The sequence below is a fragment of the Carettochelys insculpta genome, chromosome 3, assembly GCF_033958435.1.
Source record: "Carettochelys insculpta isolate YL-2023 chromosome 3, ASM3395843v1, whole genome shotgun sequence".
In the NCBI taxonomy this organism is placed as follows: Eukaryota; Metazoa; Chordata; order Testudines; family Carettochelyidae; genus Carettochelys; species Carettochelys insculpta.
The window spans coordinates 53,199,507-53,213,736 of record NC_134139.1 but is presented as its reverse complement, the minus strand read 5'-3'; the positions used below and the strand labels follow the sequence as shown (position 1 = coordinate 53,213,736).

Below are 14,230 nucleotides of genomic sequence, written 5' to 3'. Positions count from 1 at the left end.
CAGCTGTTGTCTCTTAAGAGACAGAGAGAGAAACTAAGCACAAGAGTTTCAGTTCATTTGTACTAGTGGAGCTGCAGCACAGATGAATGAGGCCCAAGAAGATCAAAGGCCACTCACGGTGTCTCAGTAAATCCCATTTGGGATTACAGTTTTCAGAGGCTCTCTAACAGCTCTTTTCTGTATTAGCTACAGATAATGGGGTCATATTCTGCTCTTCATCACATGACCGCAGGGAGCACCCATGGGAATCACAGGCTACGCAGCTGCAAGTGGCACATGGCCCACTGTCTGGCACTTTTACCTTCCCTGGGTTGAATCACAAGTGTTGTAACTAGTCAGTCAGATGGACAGAGCCACAAAAGCATTGGGGCAGGGGAGCCAACCTATCCCCAGGTGAATGAATGGCTGTTTCACTGCTGAGTTTCAAGGGCAGCAAGCTCAGGTCCTGGGAATTATTTTTCTGCAGGTTGTTCATTGATTCACTGTAACAGCCCTCTGTTTTTTCCAGATCCCCAAGACTTTTGGCTGAGATTTAGTCTGGATGCCTGCCAAGGAATGCTGGCACTGCTGGATGTATCCTTTTGCTTGAGCAATATATTTATTTGCCACGCCTAATCCCTCCAGAGAGCTTTATTTTCCCGGACTGAGGGACTGTACACCATGGGAGCATTCCCCTGATTACTGATGTGCTAGCTCTCAATAACAGTAATTCAGGCTGGATGAAATGGGGGTTGTTTGGTAAAGGCCCAGATTCTGCTCTCTTTGAAATCAGCAGTGGGAGCAGCAGCAGATCCATAGCGGGAGGGAAGACCCCAGAATCATCCCTTCCTCACTGTATAAAATTATAGTGACAGACTTTCTTTTTTTTTCACATTTTGGAATCTCTGCCACTTTCCTGTGTTGTCAGCCTTAACTCCTCTCCTAAGCTTAATACTACTGGCACACTGAATATTCAGGAATTCAGGGTCCTGTGGAAGCGACTGCTTTTCTACCTGGTACAAAAAATAATTTACTTCCTCCCTGTGTATTTTCAATTGGTGCTGGCTAGGAATCAGTTAAAGCCCAAGAAACATGTCTGATCTCTAGGTTGCTATGAAAACTCAAGGGAATATTGAGTGGATGAGAGAGTTCCCTGCCTGTCTAGACCCAGGGACACCCATAATTTTAAGCAAATGGTCACCAGCGGTAAGGGAGGATCTGGTGAGAATGGAGACACCCCTTTGTTAGAGGTGGAGAGCCAGGAAAGGTCGGTGCTGGTGCAGCATCTGTATTCACTGGGATTTCTGCTTTTAAATCCCAATTTCCCTGTTGTCTATGTGAGTGAGGCACAAGGAAGTCATGACCAGACTCCACAAAGAGATTGAGGCATCCAACTTCTGGTGATTGTTTATAGCTGTGAAACTCAAGCAGATATAGGCACCAGAGTTACGCTCCTGAGTTTTCTATTGGCTAGTTTAGGCAACTCTCCACTCAGCTGGCTGGATTCTGAGAATCCCATTCATAGGTATCTGTTCTCCCCATGCTCTGGTATTGGGAGCCTGGGCACCTAACTCTGGGCTGTGAATTCCAGCAGGTGGCAAGACATGACAATTACAGACATTGCCGGTAGATTCCTTGGGACCACTTCTGCACTGATGTTACACCCTGGGAAACCCTGCTGGGGACAGCTTGTAAAGAAGGACAGACTTTTGGTTTGTAACTTGTCCAGCTACAACTCCCACCACTGTGGCTGCTTTGCAGAGGCAGTAAATAGAGATTCCCACTTCCCACCAGCTAGAAAGCTCTGTTTCTTTCCTAAATTACTACTGTGTAAAAGAAATGAATTGTTCTGACACCTCCACCTTGATGAGCTACACACATAGCGAGGAGCGGGGGTGGTCTGCTTATCAGGGAATTTCCCCTTCCAAGATGCTCAGAATCACTTATGTGTCTTTTGCTTGTTTGATTTCTTTTAAACAGGAAGTTTTCCAGAAGAAAGATGTTGATAGAACAGGAACGCTGAACTTGGTGGAATTGCATGAAGCTGTGAAGGAGATAGGTGAGCATCTTGCCACTTTCTTATAAAAGCCTGGAAAATCTCCTGACTGGGAAAGAACCCAAAGACTATTCCAAATGCCAGTAAGAGAGGCAAAGAATGCAAACACTCTCATGCTGCTCCTTGACAGTTGCTACTTCTGGTACACTCCCTGGCTGTGCTGCCAACCACGCTCTTGGGTTAAGCATACTTTACCAGTGTCACAGACCTTGGCTTCTGCAAGTGATTTGCAGCATGAAGTTTCATTTAACTTGGTTTACAGTTTATTCATGTCTCATTGACAGCTCTCTACTGGGGTAGGAAGGCAATCACTCCATAGATAACGCTCCATTATAAGCCCTGTTTTGAACCTATATAATTCCCACAGTCATAACTAAGTTTACTGTAGCAGTTTGGTTGTGTGAGCGTGTGGGGACGGGAGAGCAGGGAATATATTTGTGGGCCTGTTTCTCAGCTAGTATAGTCAGTACACCTCCAGCAAAGCAAGTGAAGCTAATTCTGATTTACGGCAGCTGAGGATATGACCCGTTTGTCTGCTAGACATGCACACAAGCAGTAGCAGTGCCAGACTTCATTCCTTGAAGATCTTTGCCCTGACCTTGCCAGGAGAACCTTGTAGGTGGACCCCTGCATCTGGTCAGAGGCTAAGGATTCACTCTTACAGTTATCTTAAGGATCAAGGCTTTTCACTGGCAGTTTGCCTTCATATAATTAATTGAAGTCATTTTGGTTCCTAGCGTTCAAAATTGTGGCTATAATGAAGAGGTAAAAGATAACCTCCAAATCTGGGTACTGCACTTATTTACATTAAATAATAAGGGTGGTGCTTTGCTGGTGTTCCAGGCACAAATACGGCAAGAACTTGCGGTGAATTCACCTGCATTTGTTTGTATGACTAAAACACCAAGCTGCACTTGGAGAGATTTCCAGACTCCGAAAATGGTGTGGGGGGTAATTTTCCCCACTAGTTTGAGCCAGATAGTCTTCTTCACCTCTTTCCCTAAACTCTTGTGTTGTATAGCTGCTAAACAGCTCCTGTGCCTCACCCCAGGCGTGGCTGCAATGCATTGGTGGGTAGAGGAAATTGTTATGTTACTTGCCATTTGCCCCATGGATGCCATGAGTAAAGATGATCCAGATTTGAATCACTGTGAGTTTGGAGGTGGAATTTGGACCTGAGCACCTGGTTTAGGTCAATCCCTTATTTGGAGGCATAGTTAATGTTGATCAAGCCCTTTGATTCTGGAGAAGAGCAAAGTCTTGTTGAATGGTGTCAGAGCAGTAGCCATGTTAGTTTTTAGCTTCAAAAATAGCAAGCAGTCCTGTAGCACCTTAAAACTAACAATTTTATTAGGTCATGAGCTTTCATGGGTAAAACCCACTTCTTCAGATGATTGGACGCTTACTCAGGAAAGCTCATGACCTGATAAATTTGTTAATCTCTAAGGTGCTAGAGGACTGCTTGCTATTTGTAATATCCCGTTCATCTTGCAATTACCCTGTCATGCTTTTGATGGCTGCAAAGTGCCCTATTATTCCCTTTCTACAGGGATTTCACACAGCAACAAAGTCTGTAACCTGATGGCAATCAGATATGGCAACAATGACCTGCAGATCAACTTTGAGAGTTTCTTCTGCTTCTTGTTGCGTGTGGAGATCATGGGAGGTATGGACCTTGGGCAGCATGTCACTGGGGCTGTTCTCTGCAGCAACTCTGGGGCCCCTTGCAGAGCCATTTGGCTAAGTTCCCTGGGCTGCAGGGTGTAAAATATGGGGCCCATGTCTCTTCTCATACAAACCAGTGAAAAGCAAGAATGACCCTACTGCAGCCAATGCAGTGAATTAAAGAAGAATCAGTCCTTCAGCCCCTAATATATTCCCCACCACCTTTTCCCAAACTCTGAGGCCAGGCAACCTGCAGAGGTTTGGTTCTGTGGCATGAGCAGGAAGCAGGAGGACCTGTGATGTGCCCCAGCTAGGGCTGCCATAGAAAGCAAAACCTCCTGATCCCTCAGAGGCCCATGATGATCACGGCAGCATGAGGCAGCTCAAACTCCACCCCGACGTGTCTCTAGTGCATGTTCCCAATGCACCACCCAGCCTTTCCGTGCTGCTGAGTCTAGGTTATCCTTGTCCCTCTTGGCCAGCAAATTCATTGTCCTCATTCTTTTTCTTCCCAGAGGCCTTTCGCAACTTAACTAAGGACGGCAAAGGAATATATCTCCAGGAATCTGAGGTAAGGCCATGCACTTGCCCATCCCCTGGAATACAGCTCCATGCTTTAAACCACTTTGCCAGATGTAATAAAAGGCTTATTAGAACAACAGGGACTGAATCTCCACTGCCACGTACATGTGCCTGGTCATCTGTCCCTGTGCATAGTGACTGAAAAATGCTACCTCGTTAACCAGGCTTCACAACATCCCTGCCGAGGGGGGGAGGGTAGGGAAGTGTTAGTATCCCCATCTTACATATGGGGAAACTGAGGCACAGAGCCACAACAGTCACAGACTCTGGAATTCTAAACCTTTGCATTAGCCACAAGATCATCTGCCCACCAATCAAACGCCAGAGCACATATTTTCTTAGTGGGCAGATTGGAGCTATGAAATGTAGCAAATGTCTTGGATCATGTCACTATCTGCTGCTGTATGGAATCTACACTATACATGCTCCAATGGTTCCATGTTGCTGATAGTAAGGGAGCTACTTCTCTTGCACCCTGGGGATGGGTTATGAGTTTTGGGATCTGAAGAGCACAGATCTTTGTTCCTGCTCTGAGGGCTTAACTGTCAGCAGTGAATTCGATGGTAAAGCCTCCATTGTCTCCAAGGGTAGGTCTGCACAGGAAAATTATTTTGAAATAACAGCTATTATTTGAAATAACTATCCTAATGTCTGCACAACACATTTGAAATAGGGGCTGTGCAGACAGGGGATGGAGCCTGTTTCCAAACAAGCCAGAGTGCATCCAATAGCTCTGTTTCGAAATAGGCTCTGCTGGGTGTAGATGCAGTATTTTGAGCTGAGCTCTATTTCGAAATGCACTTTTGTGTGCAGCAGCATTATTTCGAAATAAGCCTCCAGTGTAAACATACCCAAAGTGAGCAGGATTGGACCATAACTGAGGTCCTCGTACTATGTTGCCACAGAGAGAAAACCCACAATGCTATGCTGTTGTCAGTGTAACTCAAGTCCAGTTGGATATGCTAGTTCAACCCATTTACCTTGTTACTTCACAGTGGATGATGATGACTCTCTATTCCTAAAGCCAAGGAGCAGTGAGTTGGACCTTCACAAACGAGCACTCCAAGGACATGAAGGCTTTTCCTTATCAACTTGGTACACACGCTGGACACTTCAGGCCAACCTGCAATCCTTACTCAAAAGAGCACTCCCAGGTCAGCCAGTGGGGTGACTCAGGGTCACTCTGACAACTGACAACTGAAGTGACTACGGGTTGCTGGATGAGGCTCTTTCCATATGGATAGATTTTATGCGAATGTCTCTTGAGGAGCTACTTCTGTGTACAGACTAGGTCAAAAGACTTCAAATGCGGTGAAATGAAGATTGGTTGTTATTTCAAACACCTCTGGGAATCAGCTGTTACCCCGGCACTATAGAGCTGCGGTTTCACTGAGCGAGCAGAGGATTGCAAACTGTGACACGTAGCACTTGTAACTAGCGAAGCTACCCAGGGCGAAGCATCTTTTATTGGATGCCCTGACTCTCTAACGCTGCCCATTGTTTTAAGGTTGATTGTAGTGGGACACTGTTACACTTGCATACGTATATACATATATTGTGCTAAGGTCCAAAGGCACCAGTTACAATCGTGGTCACACTTTGGTGGTGATTGGATTGTGTAGGTGATCCCCTGGTCACTGTCCCACCAGCAGTTACATTCTGTTTGTACAGTTATAGTGAGCTTGTTCATATGTAGTTACTCTAACTTAAATTATTTTTGTTAAATATTTATGTTTGTACATTTCTATTTATAATAGATAACATAGCTGCCTGTGTGGCCTGATGCAATGGATAGATACCAGGGGTCCAATCTCCGCAGTGGGCCCAACCCCTGGGTTAGCAGAGATGTGTACAAAGCACAGAACATGGCATGGTGTTCCCCGCATGGGGGTCACATAAGTGATTCCAGACACGGGAACACCCCTCCTGAAGAGCCAGTGATAAAGCAATATGACTTTTCAAAACGGGGAACCCCCACCCCACACGCACCTCCTTCCTGACCTGCCGATGAACACGTTGAGACAGTGCAAACTAAACAAGCCTCATTTCATTAGCACTCAGCTCACTGACATACGGCGTGTAATACCAATAGCGTATGATGAACCACATGGACATTGAAGGAATCATGAGCCCTGATCTTGCCATAAGTTTTTCCAGACAGCCCCCAGCCCTATGGAGGTTCCCCACTGAGGTCAGGGGAACCCCCAGGCAGGGCTTCAGATTCTCTGGGCCCTGCCATTACAGATGAGTGAGACTGTGAGTCTGTGCAGTGTTTGTTATGTAGAGTCTGAGCAGGGTACGCAGGAATCATTTGCAGCTGGGGGTGTGTGCCAAAAATAATAGGGTTAAGTGGTGGGCATGGTATGAACAGCCTCTCACACAGGTTATACTTAGAATTGGGGCCTGGACTCATTTCAAAGGTTGTTATGCTATGTGGTGATATAAATGTTGTCTATATCCAGTCTGTTTTTTACATATTTATTTTCCCCATTGACTACTGAGCAACATAATTGCAGGGCAATTATTTTGCTATTGATTATTTGATCCAGAAAAGGAACAGAATTCATCTGTGCCATGTATCACTAAGCCTTTGTAACCACAAACTACCCTGAACCACGTGACTTGTTCTTACATAATTGTAAAGAATGTTTTACTGGAATTATTATCTCCAAACATGTACAATTGAAACAGTATTACCGGGATCACAATAAAGTGTTTTGGCAATGGTGCATACTTGGATGTTGTGAAGCTTTTATATCAATCGAAGAGTAACGTTTCCTGGGTAATTCAGAAGATCTATTACTCCTTGTTTACAGTGTGCTTCTTGGAAAATGATATAAAAGATTTCTGAAAGAGGCATTCATTTGTAACCACCAGCATTCACAGAGATGCTGACCATTGCAAGGGGTAGCACTGCGACTGCAGAAGGGTAGGAAGGAGCAGAAACTCAGAGTGGATGCCTCAGATGAATAGTAGTGGGAATACACAACCTTTAATGACACGATTGGAATGGCTTGCCTTAGCGAGGAGGTGTGCAGAGACATCAAATAGTGTACAAAATAATGAAGGTTGTAGAGAAGCTGAACAGCAATGCCCTTTCTCAGTAAAAGAGCAAGGAGATCTGACACAAAACTGAAAGGGAGGGAGTTTCCCTTTTCATGCATATACACTTAGATGGTGGAACTTGTTGCCACAAGGTCTCACGGAGTCCAGGAGTTCAGCAGAATTCAAGAAAGGATCAGACATTTTTAAGTGTGACAAGAAAACACAGATTTCCCAACAGCAGGAATTTTTGCAGAGTTAACCAGAACAGCGGAAGGAATATAAAGCCATGTGCATCAACACTAAACTGAATTAACCATGGGCGCACCAGGAGGGGGTGCGGGGGAGGTTGGAGGAAACTTTCCCAGGGGACAAATAATCCCATTACAAGTTATTGCCTGGTTCCTTGCAACCATCGCTCATCTCCATTTGATACAGGCTACTGGAGATGATGGACCCCTCGTTTGATCAAGGCTGGAAGGTCCTACCTTTCTACTTTTGGGCTATCAATTCTAACCCAAGGATGCTAAGCCACCCGGATAAGGCAGCCTTCGCTCACCAGCAGCCTCTTGGAACTGTTGGGGTGGTACACTGAGTCTGAGTCCAAGTCCATTTCTCGCCTTCACACCGTCAGTCATTTAGTTCTGTGTCTGTCAATATTTGTTGTAACCTCAGCTCTTGGGCTGGGCCTGATGCCCATGCTAGAGAGCCAAGGTTGTAGCAAGGCCCCTTTCATTGCAAAATGAGTCAGAAGGCCCATAATGCTAGCACAGGGTAGGCTCTTTTCCTGTCTCTAACTGTGTCTTCTGTTGGAGGTAATGGGGGGACCTCATTGCTGACCCACTCCCCTGGCTTCTAACTCAGAGACCCTGTTTGAGCAGCTAGAACCAGTGCCTTGAGCTCTCTACCTTATCTCCCCTAGGTTTTCCCTAGATGCTCTTTCAAGTGCTCCCGCTCTGGAAAGCCAACTTCCCTAGCAGCGCCTGGTCAACCTGGTCACTCTGCCCTTCTGCTTTTTAAGCCCCTTAATCTTTACAGGTTTTTTGATGCTCCTGTATCAGCCCCATATGAGCAAGCCACTTTCACAGTCAAGTTCCAAGGCAACAGGGGTCTGTACATTACATGACACCACCAAGCAGATTCCAGACACTAAATACTTCCGGCCAGGTATGTAAGATGAATTGGTGGCTTCCAGTCTGCGTTCTACCGGTTGCAGCAAGGGATTGTGGAGTTGGGGATCTGAGTCCTTTTCCCTGGTTCCCCTTGACAAGCTGTGTAACTCTGGGTAAGTTACTTCTCCATGCCTCAATTTCCCCATTTGTAAAATGACAGTAATAATGCATCCACTTTTCTTAAATGCACTTTAAGGTCCTTGCTGGAAAAGACTGTATGCATACAATCAGTTACTGCACACCATCACAGTTTGCATGGGCAGGTGAGCAATACAGCTTTTTCCTTGTTTGAGTTTTCATTAGTAATTTATAGGAACATCTCTGTGTCTCACAGAAAGCACCACTAGATGGTGCTCCCTCCTTACAGGGGTGTCTGCAAACACAACCACAGAAGTGTGCGATCTGGAGAAACATGTTTTCCATTAGGCAACACAGCTGGATTGATGGTCATTTAACATGAGAAATTATAAAGCGTTGTTCCTTTTGCGACATAGGCAACATCAGCAGTAGGGTGGATGGAGAGCTCGGTGATGGGATATTGCCAAACTCAAGCTTTCAGAAATAAGGATCAGGTTCCCCCAAAGAGTGAGTGGATTATAATTAACATGATTTTAAAAACAGGAAAAGTTGGATCCTTTTAATTTCACGTGGGGGCTTGGGAAGCTTTAGGGTCCCTTCCTCTGCCACAAGGGGATAGACACTTCCTTGGTTTTAAAAAAGAAAGTTGAAAATCCCCCATAAAATGACCCCAGGAGCTGGAGCTTTAGCAAAAACACCCAGAGCACACGATCAATACATCACGGCTGTGGTTACACTAGCATCCCTCTTTTGACAAAGGCATGCAAATGAGGTTCAGATTTACATCAAAAGTAATCACCATCTTTGAAAGAACCCTTCTTCCTATTTGTTTGTAGGAAGAAAGGTTCTTTTGAAGATGGGGCTTACTTGTGAAAGAGCCGCATCTACCCTGCTTTTCTTCTTTCGAAAGAATATGCAAATTAGGTGCCAGATATCTAAATCTGTGCCTCATTTGCATTTTCAATTTTCCTCATTTGCATGCCTCTTTCAAAAGAGGAATGCTAGTGCGGACACAGCACACGTGGCAACGCTAGGCATTGTTTTGCTTCTCAGTTTGCTTGGCTGAATCCTGCTCAGGTTGGCACTGATGAGAAGATGCTGCCATAGGCTCTGGAGGGACAGCCGCACTTCTTGTATAAAGTGCTCCAGGTCTGACACGAAGGTGGTGGCAAGATGCTAACACCCTCCCCAAAGGGGCTCTGTGGTGTAATGGAAAGCATGTTGGCCTTCTAAGCTATGATTGGGGTGAGCACCACATATTCAAAGAAGGTGGGTTCAAGTCTCCCCAGAGCTACTTTACTTTAGCTGCAACCCAATGACCAGCTCAGATTGAAAATAAAAAGCTGCCTCAATCCACTCTGTTCTTGGTCTCCACGTAAATCTGTTAACCATGTGTACAGGGGGGCATGCCCTTTAGGAACTGGGCAGAGACAATCTAACGGCTTGCTCCTGAGTCACCATCATTGTTTATATTAGAATAGGACCGAGGGGCCTGAGATCAGGCATTGATCACAGTCCCCCTCTCAAAGAGCTTACTGTCAAGATGGCCAAAGGGGAGAAGAAAAGAGATATTATTATCTATTATCATTTTTTTACAGCTGGGTAATTGAGGCTTAGAGAGATTGATTTGCTCAAGGTCACCCAGGAAACCTGTAGCAGAGTGTGCAACTGACACCCCCTGCCCCCCGGCACAGCTCTCTCACATCCCAGTTCAGTGCCCTAACAGCAGCTCATGGAACAGGAAGCTCTCTCAGCTTTGCTACACTGTTCTGAGCCCTGCTTTCTCCAGGGCAGTCTCACCTTGCTCTCGGTTTGTCTGCTTTGAACACGGCTGGTGGGGGCAGGAAGGCTACATCTAGTGACATACCAGAGTGAAAAGCAGGCTGCATCCAGCTATGTGTGGCAATGAAAAGCAATGGCAAAAAAGAAGGTGTCGGGGAATGGCTCTGTCTGCTGGGGTTCCAGTCTTATGTGGATGCTGCCGTGCCTTCCCCCAGTGCTGCAAACTGCTGGAGTCTTTCCCTGGGATGTGGAGATTCTCCAGCTGCTTGCTGTGATGGGGAAAAACTTCAGCAACGGGGAGGCCCTGAAGCCAATCCCCAGGGGCCTCCCTGCAACCACAGCCTTGGTCCTTGGGGCGGGGAAAGACGTGGGCTGTGGGTGATTGCGCTGCTAAAAAAGGAGCAATATAAATGGGTGCGAGAGAACTGTATAGGGTCCGGATCCTAGGGCTCGTGCACTTGAAGCAGAGGTCAGCAGCCCCCGGCACGGGTGCCAAGAGTAGCATGAGAGACAGTTTTCATTGGCACACAAGGCAGAAACTCAGCCCCAACCCTTCTCCCCGCAGGCAGCCGGCAGCTTGCTCAAAGCCAGGCCGCCAGCGGATTGACAAAAGCCAGCTAATGCTTCTAACCCCCACCTAAACGGTAAAGCTCTGCATCTTAAGTTATTTATTAATGAAGCTGCTGGAAATAGGACTATTAGTGACTTTACAAAGTATCACCAGTGCGCAGACCGTATATAGAAGTCAAAAGGTCAAATGTAGGTGCTCCACCTTGGAAAGGTTGATGACTCCTGTCCTAAGCAGTACCTCGCTGCCTACATTGCTAATTCTGCTCATGCTGGGGGCCCACATGGGCGTGTATTCTGCCTGTTACCATAAGGAATGCTCAGCGTAGATGTCCCTTCTGGCCCTCTCACTCAGTTTCTGATCCCCGCACCTGAGGCGAGGGACAGGGGCCAAGGACAGCTCATTTTCAGTTAACCGTTGTTCAGCAGGGCTCAGGGAAGGGCCCTCCAGCCCCACAGGCTGAGAGATAGAGTTTCTGGCATTGCTGAGCTGTTGTGACCCAAAAGGAAGGGGAGGGGAAGGGAAATACGTTTTTCCCAAGAAACGGCATTTCACAACATGAGATGATAAAACCAATGCTTCTCTGTCTTGGCCTCCTGCTGCATCTGAGACTGGCTACACCTGCAAAGGCAGCTCACTGAACAGGAAGTTCAATTTATCAGTGCAGTCAGGGTTGATTTGTTACACCACCTTTTCCGGGGAAACGAATGTCTCCTTTCCATTCCAGGCAAATCTTTGCGGGTCTCCGATCAGCTGTGTAATGAAAGAAGCTGACATTCCCCAGATGAAGGGGAAAAAGAATCCTATAAAATACAACCAAACTGTCCTGAGCAAAGCAACACTGGAGATGAATGCCACTTAGAATACAAAACCAGGCCTGACTATCCCTCTCACTCAGCTGGCTGTAGCTACCTGAGGCAGGCAGAAGCCACCTGGTTGGATTTTAATGTAGATTTTTGTTGACTGCTGGTGAGATGGCTCAGACCAAGGAGAATGAAGTCCCCTTTTCAGTATAGCATGCAGAGTGAGGCAGATGTGTTCAGTATCAGGTGGTGGGTGGGTTTAAGCCTTTTCACCGGGTGATTGTGTGGTTGGTCTGCTCCCTGGTACACATTAAGGCAACCTAGACGGTCAGCTGTTTGCAGTCCAGGGAGTCAAAATTGTATGAAAGCCCTGTAACAAAACAGGTAAGGCTGTGGTTCTGAAGCTGGACCCTACCAAGCAGGCAGTGTGGCCTAATGGATAGAGTGCTAAAGTAGAACACAAGAATCCGCATTCTCTTCCCTGTGCTACCTATGGCCTGCACCCTGAATTGCTGTGGGATTTAGGCTCCTTACTTCCATTCATTTCCATGGAGGATGGTTTGTGGAGCTGAGTGTTTGCCAGGCTGTAAAGGATTAATGCTACTGCCCTCATTTGCAAAGTGCTTTGAGCTCTGTTACGGCATGATAAAAAGAGGTCAGTGTTATTATTTTCCAGCACACCTTGAAAAGCTTTCCACGCACCCCGGCTGACTTTCAATATACAGTCATCCCCTGCCTTACGAGGGTAATTCGTTTCTGAAAAACTCCTCTTAGGGTGAATTCTTGTAAGCTGAAAATGTAATTACCATTAATTTCAGTGGGAAAAATTGTATGTGTTCCTGAGCCCCAAAATTTACAAGTATTCATGCTAAAACACCAAATCCCATTAAAATGAACACAATTACTTCAATAGTTAACATTAGATATCATAACACAACCTAACAAGGCATTTTCCCTTCATTAATTACTCTACAGTATGTCTGTTCACCTGCAGAGACAGGGGAATGGAAATTGAAGAGCGCTTGGAAGGGGGACGCAAAGCCGGGTAGCTTTCCACAGCTGCAGAAGCGGGGCCTGTGCAAAAGGGTGGGTAGGGCAGAGCAGGGCATGGGGAGGCAGCCCAGCATGAGCGCAGCTTAGGTTAAGTGGGGAGAGGGCAGTGTCAAGGACTGGCCACACGGGGAGCTAGGCAGGCACAGGAGGCCCCCACTTGGCAAGGGGCGATGCCTCGCTCACGCGGGGCTGTGCGGCGGAGAGGCCCCGCCAGCAGCGGCCGAGGCACTAAATGCAAAGGAAAGCCACAGGCGGCAAGTGGCGCCCAATGGCGACTCCCTCGCTGCCCGGGGAGTGAGCAGCAGAGGTGGGGCTGGGATGGGCTGCGCCCAGCAGCCACGTCTTGTGGGAGCACCTGGGAGCCCATGGTCGCTGGCTGGGCCGGTGTGCGCCGCTGCTGCAGAGCCGAGGCAGAGACCCAGACCAGGCACAAGTAAAGGCTGGGCTGGGGGCTCTGGGAAACCATCACCACGCGCTGCGGAGAGACGTGCTGGGCGGGATGCAGCTGCGGGCAGCCATTGCCTGGAGCCGCAAACTTTCTCCCACTGCAGGGTGTCTGCGTCCCGCTGAGGCGCACGAAATTGAAATTGGTCCTTGTAAATTCGAGGAAATGCCTCGTAAGATGAGGTGGGGGTTTTAAATCAAACTCCTTGTAAACTTGAATTCTAATAACCTGAATGGGTGTATCTCGGGGTATGACTGTAGCCTGGGCTAGCTTTGGGTGGGTGAGGGGAATGTGATAGTTTTCAGGTGAAACTAATGTATGTAAAACTCAGCAGCTATGGGTGAGATCTGCTTTGGGACAGGGAGATTCCTGCATTGCAACATACCAAGGGTGGATACTAAAGCTCATGAGAACTTTTTTTTCCTCCCTGCAAAAATTATCTACAAAATTTCACTTCCTGAAAATACGATTTTCCCTTAAAAAAGAATTCCTTTTTGCCTGAAAATCTACAACCAGCTCTAACAAACCCACAATAACTAACCCCTCTCCCCACAAAAAAGTTTGTCAAGCTTCTCATCTGTCCAAACCATAATCATAAATGCAACCTCAGATTTCAAGGGGAGCTCTGAATCTGAACCTCAGGTTAGAGCCCATTTAATAATGAGCTTGTAGCAGGTAGTACATTTCCACCCCTCCCCCGTGCTATGGGCATGAAGTAGTTAATCATCACTAGATAGTAACAAAGCACTACTCCTTCCCCCACAGCAGAGCTGTCATTTATAGAAGAGGAAGATGCTTCCAGGTGATGGTCATTAGGGCTTGACAAAATAAAAAGGGATTTCCCCAGCCATGGTTGTCTTTCTTAGGAAGATTGTTTCTTTTTGTAGGGTGCCTATTAGTATAAAGCAGCTATTATTGTATGGAAGGAGAAAAGAAGCTGATATGGCCCTGAGCACATAGTGAGGTGAATGAGAAAGGGGATTAGAAATTATTGATTGATTTGCT

At 46.7% G+C, this 14,230-nt stretch overlaps 1 protein-coding gene across 1 annotated transcript in view; it reads left to right on the top strand.

Moving 5' to 3' along the window:
- The window catches only part of LOC142010281 (calpain-14-like), a 28,842-nt gene extending 23,538 nt beyond the window's left edge, over nucleotides 1-5,304 (top strand). The window contains exons 16-21 of the mRNA XM_074988581.1: nucleotides 509-573; nucleotides 927-995; nucleotides 1,960-2,038; nucleotides 3,585-3,701; nucleotides 4,216-4,271; nucleotides 5,278-5,304. Coding sequence (XP_074844682.1) covers nucleotides 509-573; nucleotides 927-995; nucleotides 1,960-2,038; nucleotides 3,585-3,701; nucleotides 4,216-4,271; nucleotides 5,278-5,304 — 413 coding nt within the window. The remainder of the gene's footprint in view (nucleotides 1-508; nucleotides 574-926; nucleotides 996-1,959; nucleotides 2,039-3,584; nucleotides 3,702-4,215; nucleotides 4,272-5,277) is intronic.
- Nucleotides 5,305-14,230: the final 8,926 nt, after the last annotated feature.